The 15,603-nt window shown below is 38.1% G+C and overlaps 1 protein-coding gene across 1 annotated transcript in view; it reads right to left on the bottom strand.

The window, feature by feature from the left end:
* Positions 1–15,603, bottom strand: part of COL5A2 (collagen type V alpha 2 chain) — a 300,803-nt gene that overhangs the window by 67,077 nt on the left and 218,123 nt on the right. Inside the window, exons 19-26 of the mRNA XM_073633213.1 lie at positions 12,810–12,908; positions 12,556–12,600; positions 12,366–12,464; positions 6,887–6,940; positions 6,645–6,752; positions 5,288–5,341; positions 4,404–4,502; positions 2,293–2,346 (exon numbers count right to left, since the gene is read on the bottom strand). Coding sequence (XP_073489314.1) covers positions 2,293–2,346; positions 4,404–4,502; positions 5,288–5,341; positions 6,645–6,752; positions 6,887–6,940; positions 12,366–12,464; positions 12,556–12,600; positions 12,810–12,908 — 612 coding nt within the window. The remainder of the gene's footprint in view (positions 1–2,292; positions 2,347–4,403; positions 4,503–5,287; positions 5,342–6,644; positions 6,753–6,886; positions 6,941–12,365; positions 12,465–12,555; positions 12,601–12,809; positions 12,909–15,603) is intronic.

Here is a 15,603-nt window from a genome sequence, read left to right as displayed (position 1 = left end):
TGGTCTGACAAAAGATGCAGGCTCTTGTATGACCACAGCCTGGGGACATACATGTCATCTGCTGCTGTTCCTGATCTCTGGACCAGATTGAACTCCCTTACATAAGGACTCCTCAGGCCACCAATTTTGCCTGGAAATAGTTGATGTGTGCCCTGGGGGCCAAAGTCTTCAACAATTTCTGATGTTTATCCAGCGTTGCCTCCCTCTTTGTTTGGTTATGAGCCCTTAATAAAGGATTTTTGGTTTCAATTATACTCGCCTATGTGTGTTTTCCTTCAAAAAGGACAGTTTGTTTGTGAGGAGGCAGGTACATTTCAAAAATACAATGTGAAATTAACAAGAGACACCAACATCAAACAACCTCCTTGAGATTAAATAATACAAGATATTAATGGTGTTGTGGTAACTTGACACACAAAACACACCTAAAAATATTCTGGAGTTAAAAAAAAATGAAAATTTTTAAGTCAGATGTGACAAATTAAAATATATTGATGAAATCACGATAAATAATAAAGAAAGAAGTTTGTGAGAAGTCTGTGTGAATATGAGCAACAAAACAACTTCATTCTTCTAGAATTATAAAGAAGGACAGAGTGCGCTGCATTAAACTATTTAAAACATTGCAGCATGACGAAAGTGCTATATCCATTCCGAGCGCTAATTTTACCAGACCGAGCAGTTCCGTCTCGGAATTTATTCTGAGCATGCGTAGCACTTTGTGCGTCGAAATTGTCCACACACGGTCGGAATTGACACGATCAGATTTTGTTGTCAGAAAATGTTATAGCCTACTCTCAAACCTTATATATAAAAAATAACAGCGCTCGCAAAAAATATTATATTCTGGCTATCGTGTTGCAGCTGCTGGATACGAGTGCTATGACTTAAGTGGTAAATACAACAAAAAACCTGCGCTGGCAACTCACCATAAAAAATAAATAATATATGTAGAAGAAATATATATAATTCATGAAATATACAAGCGCACAAATGATGTGAACTGTGTAAGATTGGAAAAAGAGCCACTTAAGAGCTATGCGACTAGAAGAAAATTCAATGTCGCTACACTGGTGACATTAAAAAATGTGACATATAACTTGTTATTCATGACCACAAACACAGGTGTAAAAATAGTAATAAATCATGATAAAAAAATACTCCTTTGAAAACGCCCTGGGGGAGGGGCGAAACGCGTCGACGCAACATCCTGCTTACGCCTGTGAATCCGAGAAGCAGTGACATCACTTCCTGGAGTTGGTGGAACGCACGCCGTTCAGCAGCGAACACCGACGGAATATCTGAATGCCTGCTCTGCACATCGGTTCCGTGAGTAGCGCTTATATGCGCAGGTGATCTCACGGTGCCATAGGTTTTTACACTATATGCTTTCTCCTCTCTTTTTGGTGGAACGTGAGATTTGTGGTTCCCAAAGTCTCTTTATAACCACTACCAGCACTAGCCTACCTTCATGCCCAGACCTAGTGTGTAGATGGGAAAGCTTGAAGTCTGCTGAATGTTTTTGTGAAGAAACACCTTGATGTAAAGGACTCTCCGTTAATAGAAATTTATGTTTTCATTCATTTTCATTTCATATTATTTAGCATCTATCTCATAAGAGGTTTTTATACTCATAATTGTGATCACGAATGTCAATCTATATGTCACACTTTTTAATTGCACCAGTGTAGCGACATACAATTGTTCTCTAGTCGCATAGTTCCTAGTGGCTCTTCTGCCAATTTCACACAGTTTACACTATTGTGTGCACATTTTTATTTTTTTATCATGATTTATTACTATTTTTACACCTGTTTTTGTGGTCATGAATAACAAGTTATATGTCACATTTTTTAATGTCACCAGTGTAGCGACATTGAATTTTCTTCTAGTCGCATAGCTCTTAAGTGGCTCTTTTTCTAATCTTACACAGTTCACATCATTTGTGCACTTGTATATTTCATGAATTATATATATTTCTTCTACATATATTATTTATTTTTTATGGTGAGTTGCCAGCGCAGGTTTTTTGTTGTATTTACTCTCAAACTTTGTGTGTCGGAAAATCCGATGGAAAAAATCTGATGGAGCCCACACACAGTCGGAATTTCCAACAACAAGCTCTGATCGCACATTTTCCGTCGGAAAATCCGACCGTGTGTACAGGGCATAACTGTTATTGTTCATGCAAAGTGTGCATTACCTACATTTGGTTTTAAAAATTGCAATAGTTAATACATTGTTAGGTTTCATTTGCAGGATGCTTTTTTTTATAACCAATGGGTGACTTACCAGTGGACCTGGTTTTCCCTCTGGACCTTGGACTCCTGGATTTCCAGTCAAACCCTGTAAATTATAGAAGATATAGTTATATATTAGCTATGCAGTTTTACAACTGTACTTAAATTTCACAGAGTATGTTTTTCATTATAAACATATTGCGAATCACTTCACTATGCAAGGAATGATAAAAAAAAGTCATGATCTGGTCAAAAGTACTTAAGACTTCTTAATGCTATAGCCAACTTCAAAAATAAATGATGGTATATATTGGTGTGCTCAGTAAAGGAATATATATATGTTTTCATAATCTAATTTTATATGTAATCAGGTGAATCTAAAATATTGAAAATCAGTACTTCATATTACCCTGAACCATCCAACAAACAAGCAGTTTTGTTTTATTGAAAGTAACATCTAAAATGCTTTTAAAACTAAATGGCATGAGTACACCCTGTAGTAAATGTTTATTTGTCAAATAAACATTTTATGCAAAGTATTAAAAATTATATCAAAGATCACTTAATAAATCTGTAAATCTTTAAAAACAAAGTAAAAACAAAAGACCATTATAATTTTCCTTCAAAACAGTGAATGATATGGTGAATAGGCATACCCTCACACAATAAAAAATATTGAACTAGAACAATTTAAATCCTACACCAATTGACCTTTTGCTATTAAGTTGTCAAGTTCTAGGGGTCTTAAGATGCTGTCTATGTTTATTTTATATAAGTAAATGATAAAGCTAGTTAGAGATATGACATTTGTTCATCTTTTAATGCATCACCATCCCAGTAGAGCCCGATGTACTCTCCTCTCAGGCTCAGCTGACAGGTGCTAGTGGTTCACATGTTGTGAAATACTTATTCTTTTTACTCCTTGGAAAAGGGAATGAATGCATTCCGCACTCAGTGTTTTCCACCAATTAAATGTTCCTTATAACAGCCAGCCCTGCAGAGCCTAATCTTCACATGGCCATCTGATGTAATGCTTGAATTAGGTGAATCCCTTTCAAACGTCTTGCTGTGTATAGTCACCCCAAGGAAAGGCATGCAGTACATTGCTATGTCTTATCTGAATGTCTCCTATAGTGTTTATTGAGTACAGGAAGGGCTGGGACAAGGGGGTATCAGGAAGGGTGGCTGCCCCTGGTGCAGTAAACTCATGTGGGGGAGGGAGGCACCACATTGTGAAATCCTGCCGCTACAGCTACTAGTGTAATGACAGTGAACTCCCTACAGGAGTAGTGACTGAACCAGAGAGGTCGAGAGAGCCATGAGGAGGAGTGGACTGTGCTCTCTGCCCCTCCTGTTCCTCTCTCCTGTCAGAGCAGTGCTCCTTGATACAGGAGGTAATGGGGACGGTGCATGATCTGATTACTGACCCTTATCTCCTACCTAGACTGCTCCTCTCCCAGCAGCATGGGGGATTTTGCTCTGGGAGAGGGGATTTGGGAACAGAGAGTTTGTGCTAAGAGGGGGCTTTAAGGTTGGGGAGGAATTGACCTAGAAGGGGGGATGGAGGGGATTTGTGCTAGGAGAGGAAATTTGGGGGGGGTGATGATTTGTGCTAGGAGGTTGGATGGGATTTGAGCTAGCAAGTGAGATTTGGTCACGGGGAGGATATGTGCTATGAAGGGTAAATTGAAGGTTGGGATTTGTGCTAGGAGGGTGGATTTGCGGGAGATGCATGCTAAGAGGGGGGCTTTGTGGGGTTTATGCTAGGAGGGGGGATTGGGAGAGGATTTGTGCTTGGAGGGGAAATTAAGGGGGTTATGCTATGAGGAGTGATTTTTTTGGGGGGAGGGGATTTGTGCTAGAAGAGGGAGATTTGAGCTGCAAGGTAGGATGGGGGGAAATTTTTGCTGCTTGGGATGGATTTGTACTGGAATAAGGGAAAATGTTTGCATTTTTGTTAGGGGAGAATTTTGGCTTGCAGAGGGAATTTATGCCTAGAGTGTTGAACGTGGATTTTTTTTGGGGGGGAGGGATGTTTTGCTGAGACAGGATTCTCACATATCATGGGGGAAGGGGCACAATTTTTCATCTTCACCCTGGACACCAGTGACATTGTCCTGACACTGAGTATAGGTGTAAGGACTTCTATTGCGTGAAACTTACTCTGGCACCAGGAAGTCCTGGCTCTCCAAGACGACCAGGATCCCCAGTAGCCCCTTTAGGTCCTGAGGTTCCTGCAACTCCACGTTCCCCTTGAGCTCCCTGAATAAGAAATCAATTAAAATTATAAAAGTCATTAAAAATTGCAACTGAGCTAGAGTTTAACATTAAACACAGTATACGTAACATAATTTATTTTCCCATATTTAAAATTAATATTTAAAATTCATATATGCTAATGCAAATTAGCTTTAAAATTATATTTTAGAATAAAAAGTATAACTGTTATAATTCATAGGTTCAGTACATGCATTATATTCTAATTGCCTGACATGGGTTACAGCAATTAGGAGTTAGATTAATAACTCTTTACTACATAAGTCCATTAGTGGCAGCGCTTAACGCATTATATGTTTGGATCCTTCATATATTAAAACTTTCTTTGATTATTAAAGAATACAACACTGGCTATAAACAGTAATAGAACAATTGACCCTGTTGGACCTAATGTATAATAAAGTATGGAGAAGGCAACAGGAGAAGTAGGTACATGCAAAGATGGCTGGGAGTTCTAATAACTCCCAGGTGGGTAGGAGCAAATTTGGTAATTTATTGCTTTTGAAGTAATAAAGTCAAATAAAAGGCTGGGAGCTCACCCACCAAGCATCTCCTATAACTAAATTAACACTTTTGGATAGCCAGAGCTTTAAACTTAAAGCAGCCGTTGATTATAAATATAATGAAGAGAAAAATGTGTGCCTTGGAATTACATGGTTTCTGTTATCAAATGGTAAATTTTAAGAAGAAAGGGCTATGGGGCCAAATGTTTGTGTTGTGTTTTCTAAGACAGATGAATTGAAAGTATAATAAAACCAAGTTTTGTTTACCTTAGGCCCAGGTAAACCATCTGATCCCGGGAAACCTCGATTACCTGGTGCACCCTGATAGGAATATCAGAAAGGTAAATGATTCATGAAAATACAACAAAAGTAATATGAAATGGTAGCATTTTTTTCCGTAAGGCCATACTAAATAAATACAAACTTGCATGGCCTTTTTCACTTCATGTAAAGTTGATAAAAATACACCTATACCTCTTTTATGTTTTCCCTTTTAAGATTTCCCTTTACTTTTTGACCTGGTAAAACCTATTCACTCCTTTGATACACAAGATATCACAGGAATAGAAAACTAGGGGAAATTTCCAAAATAGAGACCCATGAGAATAAAAAAAAGGGACTCTGACCTTTACTAAACAAAGGTGTTTTTTAGCTGCTCATATTGGAGAGATTTACACCTACTTCCTGTTTTCATGTTGAAGTACAGATGTTAGGATTAATCTCTCTAATAGGGACACAGAGATAAAAGCATCTCAGGGGTTCTAGCCCTTCCTTACTGTATGAAAAAAAAAACAATTTGCTAAAGTTCAGTTTAAAACTTTTTAGTTGAGGTACTTCAGCAGTTGATTACCATGATTGCCTTTTCACTTGCAAAGAAGCAGGTCAAAAAACATAATAGACAAGAAACGGGGATGTGCATGCCCACGCACCAATGGCCAATAAGAGAGAATCAACCTTTGTTGGTTATAAAGTATATAATGGAAAGAAAAAAAGAGAAACAAATGAGTGTATGTATCACATACTCTATAACCAACAAAGGTTGATTCTCTCTCTTGGCCATTGGTGCATTGGGATGCACACCCCTGTTTCTTGTCTTTCTAGTAAAATTACTAGCCAGCTTAACAGAATTTTGTAAATGATAGTAGGCAATTTGTTTAGTAACAAAAACTTAATAGGGCAGAGATCATTACAATAGGAAAGTAAAGTATCTGTTTTGTCCAAAGAATTGAATATAGAATTCCAGCTGTTCTGATCATGAACAAACTCTGGGTGAATCCATATGGTTAAGAAATATATAGGTCTGCCTGCTGTAGATACAGAAAAAACATTTCAATAGTTTTACAAACATGGCCCTTTTAAACATTATTGGATGAAAGAGTGATTCCAGTTTGAAGCTAAATATTTATTTTACTAGGAAACAGAAATCACTTTCAAAAGCATACAACAAATGTCATTTATTTTTGACATGTAAAACCCTAGCTGTGTCAGGAACACATAACTGCATACTTACAAATCACACATCTGTTTACTTCTATAATATGTAATAAATTAAAAAAATGTAACCATTTTAATGACTTGTATTTTAAAAGAATATTGTATTTAGATGTATTATGGCTTTTCATACCCTTTCTCCAACTGGGCCTGGTGGCCCAATTGATCCTGGGTCTCCACGGGGACCTCTTTTACCTTCTTCTCCTTGTGGACCAATTGGACCTTGTGGACCATGGGGACCCTGGATAAGTAGCAGAGAGTATTACTAAACAATAATACTGAGATGAAATAAATTTTTTTTATAACTGTTACACAAATTCCTACTTACACCCTAAAACATAATAACAATAACATTTAATAAATACATTTACTCACAGGTTCACCTTTGGGACCACTTTCACCTTTAAAACCAGCAACACCCGGATCGCCCTTTAAAAAAATAAACAAACCATGTGTTTTCTTTGTGCCAATTATTTGTTATATAAGAAAGAAAAGCTACAATGAAAATCTCCAGAGGAAAAAAAATTGAGAACCTGGACAAGGACCTTAGAACATCATGACCCAAAGGACCACACATAAAGCAGATGGAAGTTCTAGAGCTACGTTGGTTCTTATTTAAGTTCATAAGGAAGTCTGTTTAGCTTCATCATGTAAAATAATGCCAAAACACTAGATGTTACATTTTCTCTTTTATAGCTAACATTGCATACTTTATAGTGCTTCTGAATCCTGCATAGCCTCATGTCATCATTTACATGCTCAGAAAAATACGAACATATACACTCCGCTTGTGTGGGTGCTTTAAAAGTAGATTGAGGTGTGCAAACCTTGTCTGTTGTGGGCTTTTGAATTCCACTTCCATTTTCCTCTTTTAAGCATGGCATACACACAGTTTTTTTCATTCAACCAGCGGGTTGAACAAAAAAAACTGACAGATCCCCGCATCCACATAAGCAATATATTCTGACAGAAAGGAGACCCCCCTCCTGTCAGTGTATACAGATCAGCACTGCAGCATTGGCTGCAAGTACTAATTACGAATGCTGAGGACCAAAAGGAACTGGCTGACTTTTGGTCCTGTGTACCTGACTTTAGACTAAAAGGCTGGAACACACGGGCTAAAGGCATGGGTGTACATGGGCTAAAGGCTGGTATACACAGGCTGAATATTGGCCAGTGTGTAAAGCAGCCTGTCTGACAGAACGGGGCCTAACATCCATCTTCTGTTGAACGGGCATGCCGGAAAACTAGGCTTAAAGGAAAAGTTCACCTTTTTTTTTCTAAATCCCAGCTCCCCTATGCACCAATATAGCATTAATGAACTTCCTTTACAAAAATAAAATAGCTTTCCATTAATTCTACACTAGCTTACCTCACTCTCTTCATAGCTGTTTAAACACACTGCTCGATTATTTCTGCCTTACTTCCTGGTCAGACTTTAGGTCATGACACAGGAAGGAGTTGACCAGCTGATTTCATCAGCACACACCCTGCATCATCTACCCTCAGCTGATCAACTCCTTCCTGTGTCATGACCTAAAGTCTGACCAAGAAGTAAGTCAGAAGTAATCAAGCAGTGTGTTTAAAAAGCTATGAAGAGAGTGAGGTAATCCTGTGTAGACTTAAAGGAAAGCTGGTACATAGGGGAGCTGGAATTTAGATTAAAAAAAAATTAAAAGGTGAACTTAGCCTTTAAGCAAAGCAACAAAGGGGTTGTCAAAAATGTTGGTAAAGGACTCAAATAGATTACAAACAGTATTTAAAGGAGAAGCATGGGATTGTACAAATAAATAGCATTAACTACCCTCACCACAGAACAGCTTTTCTTTCTTTCCTGTGTTGCACTGTTTTTGTTGTATCCCCATTCCAATTTCTGGTTAGGGCTGAGTAAAAGTCCTCCTCAGATTTGAAAGTTTAGAGTGGGTGGTTACATCTGCAGTGATCTGCACCCTCCTTCTCTCCTACTTCAGCTGTTAGCTGTGACCACCATGCTTTCCACACTGCCACAAGCTGGAGAGTGCATGCTTGTCACGTGCCTCTGCCTCTATAACATCTCACTGTTAACAAGAAACGGAGGCACATAACAGTATGCTGAGCTGTGGGATTTTCAGCTCCAGGAGACTGTACTGTGCAAGAAAAGAAGGAATCAATGATGTTCAGCTACTTCTCTGCTCCATTCTACTGAAAGAGAACTAAAATAAAGTTTGTCAGAATAGAGGTTATCCTGCTTCTCGGTGTCACTGACACAGTGAGAGGAGGGAGAAAGCAGCTTCCTTCCTGGGACTTGATAAGAGAGGAGAATGGGGAAGATGTGTGAAGTAAAGAAACTCTGAGAACAGCCTGTATAGGAGGGGGGAGGAGTGGGAGAAGAGCTGAAGTCTCAAGAGCGAGCAGACTGTCAGCAGCCCATGTCAGTCATACAGAAGAAGAAGAAGGGGGTGGAGACTGATATGACCAGATATGGGCAGCTTTAAGCTGTGTGTTCTCTTGATAGGAAGATTAGCTTTAAAGGAGTTGGAGTAATTTGACTTCTCTTGCATTATGCCAGTTACATTCATCCATAATTGAAAATGGCACAAAATATAAAGTAGAACAGCTTAGAAGCTTCAAATATCACTTTTCATCCCGTTCAATAAATCAGACATTCCGTTGGCAGTTAAAACAGTTAACATACAGTATATTGTATGTATTTAATTAGTCTATTTAAAATAAGTCTGTGCTCTATATTAAAATGTTGAAGTAAAAATTCAACATTCAGGGGACGGAAGGTACCCGCTGCTTCCTTTATAACACAGAAAAGCTTCTACTGTGCCCTTTCTGATTTGCTTTTTCTTTGTTACTAGGACTGATTTAATGACTTCATATCATAGCCCTGCTAAGTGAACTCCCAGTGTCCAGTTAGACTGCTTTATATTCCAGTAATATTAAAGTGGACCTAAACCCTACTATACATTTCAGCCAAAAAGCTTCGATCTTAGACTCTATTTGATTTGCAACTGCCATCGTGTTGTACATGTGATCACTTATGACACCAGCCATTTGATGGTTTTACAGTTTAGTTGAGAGCACAACCAAATGACAGTTAGCATTCCAGGCATGCCTTAAAAGTAACTTTTTTTAAACCGTTACATTGAAGGGTTTAATTGCGTTTTAAAGAAAAAAGATGACAAGCATAACATTCTCTGCTCTGAATGGACAACACCTATTTTGCGTAAGGAACAAACACGGGATTCTTAAGCCTAGTACACACGATCAGAAAATTGGATGAAATACCACTTTTGAAGCAATCATATGATAATCTAATTGTTAGTACACAGCTTTCGAGAGCCGATCATGACAGTTCATCCAAAAATGTCTGAAGGGACAAACACAAAAATATTTCTTGTACAATACCAGATCATATGATTTTTGTTTATTCAGCACAGTTTCCATCCAAAAAAAATTGGAAGAGCAAGACCACACATGCTCGGAAATGAAAGAATACATTACAATACAATACAACGCATTACATCACTTCCGAAGTTGTATTTCGTCATACGAGAATTTTTGTAGGTTTTGTAACCTCTCAATTTTTGAAACGAGACTAGCAGGCAAAAAAAAAAAAACAGATGATCATTCGTCCAATATTCTCTTCATATGTACGAGGCTTTACTGATAGATGCTTTATTCAGTAACCATCTTATATATTATTTAAGGTGATGCAAGCTACTTTGTTATTTTTACTTGTTTTAAGTCACTTAGAATATACAGCATTTCTATATGCTATAATAAGTCATTTAAATGTTGCTTTTGTTTGCTTTTTAATTTATTAACCAATAAATAAGAGACTAGTTAAGTATATTCCTGTATGTTCATGTTAAATCAAAAATAGATTTTGGTTCAAACTACTGTTGTTAAAACATGTTCAACACAATCTCTCATAAACCTGATGAAAGAGATTTTTCATATTGTCGTTTGGGAAAAATTACAAAATACTGCATCTATCAGCAAAGAAAAATCTTGTTTTATTTCAACACAGGTGTTGTATCTGTAGACCAGAGTGGAGTGCTCTCCATCTCTTCTCTTCCAATCAGTTTAACCTAAACCTAAGGCTTTCCAATTCTATGCTTGTGTGAGAAACACACCCTTGTTAGATTTTAATTTGTGCATGCTTATGTTTTTCCTCCTGTCAGTGGCCAGTAAAGAGACTCTTGCTATGCAGGGAGATGGTAGTTGGTGGAACTCAAGTGAGGAAAAGTCAGAGAAAGTCAAGCCAAAATCAAACTAAATTATATAGGGGCAGCTTCTTTTTAACAATACTGTAATAACAAGCATCTTGTGATTTTCTGCTGTTAGTCAGGACATGTACTTTCCATTGGGCTAGAAAAAAATACCTTTGCAATGGGGCCCCTCAAACAGCATAGGTTAAATGCTCATTAAGGAAAAGGCTGTATTATTTACCTTAGCTCTTGCTCTGGCAGGCTCTAGCAGGCTTCGTAACTCTCTTTTCCCTGTCCCTGTCCTCAGTCCTATCACATACAATCAATGACTATTAGTCCTGCAATGTATGTGGAGAAGACCAATGTGTGACTATAGCTGTGAATGTTTTTAGAAAGGAGGCTGCAGGGGACTTGTCATTTAAATGGAGGGAACCTACCAGAGTGAGAGTAAGGTAAAAGGTATACATTACTTCTTATTACTCTCCCCTTAGACTTAAAGTGGTTGTAAGGGCAGAAGGTTTTTCTTTTTACCTTAATGCACTCTCTGCATTAAGGTTAAAAAAAAAAAAACCTTCTGAGACCAGCCCCCCCCCAAGCCCTTCCCCCTAAATACCTGCTTGAGCCTGAGCTTGATCCAGCACTGTGCCTGAGAAAATCAGCGGTCCTCTATCTCTCCCATCACTGGGCATGGAGGCAGCAGTGGGAGCTATTGATTCCTGCACACACAGCAGGGCTCGGGTGCGAGTGCCCCCTTTGCAATTGCATTGCTTGCTATGGGGGCACTAGGAAGGGTAGGGGACCAGAAGAAAAGCAGGTTCAGGGCTGCTCTGTGCAAAACCATTGCACAGGAAAGGACATGTTTGTTATTTGAAAAAAAAAAGAACCTTTACAATTACTTTAACAAGAATTTAGTCCATGTAGTCTGGGGGTGGGAGCACTGCGAAGGTATTTTTTTCATGTGCCCAGAGTTGGGTTTTAAAACTAGAGGATAGCACAATGGTTTAGTGATTAGCACACCTGCCTTGCAGCACTAGGGTCCTTTGTTTGAATCTGAACTATAACACTATCTGCATGGAGTTTGTTAATTCTTCCTTGGTAGGGTTTTACTCCCACACTCCCTTGTTTGGGTAGGTTTCCTCTCGCATGCCAAAGACATGCTGCTAGGTTTATTATCTCCTGTCTAAAAATTGGCCTTAGTATATGTATATATGAATGTGAGCTAGACTGTAACCTATTTGGGGTCTGGGACTGATGTGAATGTACAATATGTAAAATGGAACAATGGTGATGTATAAATACCTGTAATAAATAAAAATACATATTTACCTCCTACACTTTTAGTGGATTTGGTTGTAATAAACAGATTTTCTTGTCTCTTGACCCATTATTAAAAGCTACACTTTTGCTTGGGGTGTAGACAGTAAGCACATGGTGTCATTCTTTTCAATTAGTTGTTCTTTTCCTCATTTCATTCAAAAATAATCAGATGGTCTTTAATGATTTAAAGTTACTATGAAATACCTGATCTGTCAATTCAGTGCATCTACCCCCCCCCCCCCCCCAGCACATCACACAAACTACTTTCTGTATTGTATGCATGTTTTGTCAACTTCTATGAAAACTGCATTATATCATAATTTGTTTATTATATTTACCGCTGAGCCGCGAATACCAGGTGCTCCAGTACTTCCTTGAGGTCCTGGAGATCCAGGTGGTCCTATAAGGCCAGGAGAACCTGCAACACCGGGAACACCCTAGAACCAGAGACATACACATTTTATAAGAGAACATTCTAACCAGCAATTCACTGACAAATATAATTTAAATATTAGACAAATTACTTACAGAAGGTCCTTTAGCGCCACCCGTGCCATCAGTTCCAGGGGCACCCTGCAAACATATGCTTTAGTTAAAATTCTACATGCAATAAGATTTTTAGCCTGTTTAGGTAAAACATGTAGTATGCAGTCTTTATTTAGTCTTTAGTCTTATTCAAAAGGAGTTTTTATTGCTACTATAAAATTTAATTTGAGCTATGGCAACTTAATATGCAATGTTCTCTTTTATTTCAAATGATTACATACTTAAAACTGACTTACTGGAAGACCTGATGAGCCAGCTGGTCCTTGTGATCCAGTCTCCCCTCTTGGCCCTTGGGGTCCTTCAGGGCCTCGTGCTCCTGTTGGTCCAGCTTCACCCTTGAATCAAAAAAAAAAAAAAATATATATATATATATATATATATATATATATATATATACAAATAAAGAGAAGGATGCATAACTGCTATAACATAAAAGTGGAGGTAAGACAACACAAGTGGAGGTTGTTAATACAATATCTATCTGGCTGAACTTCTATTCTATTTCTGTGACTTCATTTAGGCTTTAATGTAGAAATGCAACATGGGATAGATTAATCTTAACAGCTATTAGGAGTCTTCAGTTAAGCTTTCTATAGTGTAGAATGGCAGATGTTCACATCTACAATTGTTAGTTTCTTGCAAAGTCTGCATCCCACCTTTCCCATCCTGCTTTTTAGAAATTTGGTTTCTATGGCGACTGGTCCTACTGTTTTATTCTCTGTTTGGCTTTGCACTTTTAGTTCTGTATGCTATTCTGAAGTTTGTATGTGTTTCCAAAACATCATGCCTTCTTGACTCTTTTCCGAGCCAATATGTCCTTTGTGTCTGACTCCATGTGCCCGTCCTGTCCTACAACCACTAAAGTATCTCTGCTATGTTCTATGCTATGACTATCAATCTTTACTCTGGATTTTTATTTTTTTTTTATCTTCACCTTGTGTATAATGCCTTTTTTTTAGCCCGGCGCCTTCATTTGCTCAGTAGAGGTGTGGCTTCATCATGTTGGGAGTCTTTTGAACATCTGAGTAGAGTTGAGCATACACTACCTGGAAAGCCATCAGCTATAGGACCAAGTGTACACTGAGACTGTAGATCTTGAAGTTTTCTGACTAACCTCTCCGACTCTCAGACATAAGACTGACCACAATATATCTTGTTAAATTGTTTAATCTCGGTGCAAACATTTAAATTAAAAACATTTTAAAAATGTGTGTGCTAGGGAAGACATTGTGTAACAATCATGGACCTCTGTAGGTATCTATGGTACAGATACTTTCAGAAAAGCAAATGAGAAAGGACTGGACTTCATAGTGCCCTTTTGCAAAATACTAATCATTTTTAGAAAGGCAGAGGTGGCTGATTTTTGTAACAAGCACAAATAAAATATTTGTCAGTTTTCTCTACAACAAAGATCCTAAGTGAAATGTCTGATCTGTGAGCATTTCCACAAACATCTTCCTTTAAAAAAAAAAGCATGCACTATCCTTAGGGCATTTCACATTATTTCTGTTCAATCTGCTAAATGTTTTCCATTCTAGTTGTTTTAAAGGCTTTTGGGAATTTTCTATAGCCAACGATGCATGGGAAACTAACAGATTACATGCTCTTTAAAGTAATGAAAACTTGTATTGTTTAAAACAGTCTGCGGTTCATTATCTTGTGGCATATAAATAATAAGACACTGCCAACTGTAACATTTTCAGCTGCAGCTGTCTCAATACTGGTGAGTAAGTAGCACCTGTGGACCTCGAATGATTAACGTGGTCAGCTTTTGCCACGTGATTGTGTGTCAAACCCATAGAGCATCAAACTTTTAAAATTGCAGGCTGTCATTTAATGCATGCTAATACACAAGAGAACTTCAAAATAATTTATGCACTATTATAAGTGAAAGATATTCTACGAACAACCAGGAAAATGATAAAGTGTGCCCTACATTATATTTCCATAATCTGAAAAGGTTTTATAATAGGCTTACTGCTCTTTATTTCTTCTGTATGTTTACGTAAAATGCAAGTAAATATTTTATGCACATTTAAGATATATACCAAACCATATAAAAGAGAGAGTCATTAAAGTCGCAGGCCTCTCACTATATTATAAACTTACTGAATATCGATGAATTCTACAAGTGGTTTCCTTACCTAGTACTGTGGTAAAAAGTGCCAATCTAAGGCCGGCCATAGATTCTGCGCTTTTCTTTGCTCAATTTGCTCAATTCCCCCATCAACACAGATAGTATTGATGGGGGAACCCCTCCCGTGGAACTATTGTGTTCTCCCGGTTGGGGGGGGGGGGGTGCAGGGAGCAATATTCCCATATTTTTTGATAATGCTTTTTGAACATGTCTAGGTGTTTTAAATAAGCCTTGCAGGAGGTAAATGTCATTTTGCATGTGTGCACTGTAATATTTTGTTCTGTTGTATGGTCTTATGGCTGCACCATCTTTAATGCATCTTTTAGGGTGTGCCCCCCAAATATCGTGTTTGTCTATTGTATGGATTCTGACCAAATCCTTTTGGGTGAGGAGCACCCCATTCCCTCATCAAGTGCCTCTCATTAGAGTCCACCTGTGTCACGGGTGGAGACCTCAAGTTCTCCCATATAGAGGAGTGTATTGCTCCCATGGTTCAGAGAAGCAGGATCTCCCATTCTATGTATAGTGTAGGACCCACTAATCATGGGGTACTTTGTCGCAGTAAGTGGGCAATATGGTGTCACCAAATCCCCATATTTTTTGATAATGCTTTTTGAAAATGTCTAGTTGTTTTAAATAAGCCTTGCAAGAGGTAAATGTCATTTTGCATGTGTGCGCTGTAAAATTTTGTTTTATCCCTGCTGGGAGAACAAACAGTAATTATTGCTTGTGGCTATAGCCACAGGTAGTGATTGCATTAAAAATTTAAGATACTGGTTGTACCCAAGTTGATCTAACAATCAACTTGGATACAATCAGCCTGATCATACATGGTTCAAATCTCAGCTGGATCGGGAGAATTAAACAATCTATGGCCGGCTTAAGACCATCAG

The sequence above is a fragment of the Aquarana catesbeiana genome, linkage group LG06, assembly GCF_042186555.1.
Source record: "Aquarana catesbeiana isolate 2022-GZ linkage group LG06, ASM4218655v1, whole genome shotgun sequence".
NCBI lineage: Eukaryota > Metazoa > Chordata > Amphibia > Anura > Ranidae > Aquarana > Aquarana catesbeiana.
Note: the sequence above shows the minus strand (reverse complement) of the source record. Positions and strands in the feature narration are given on the sequence as shown.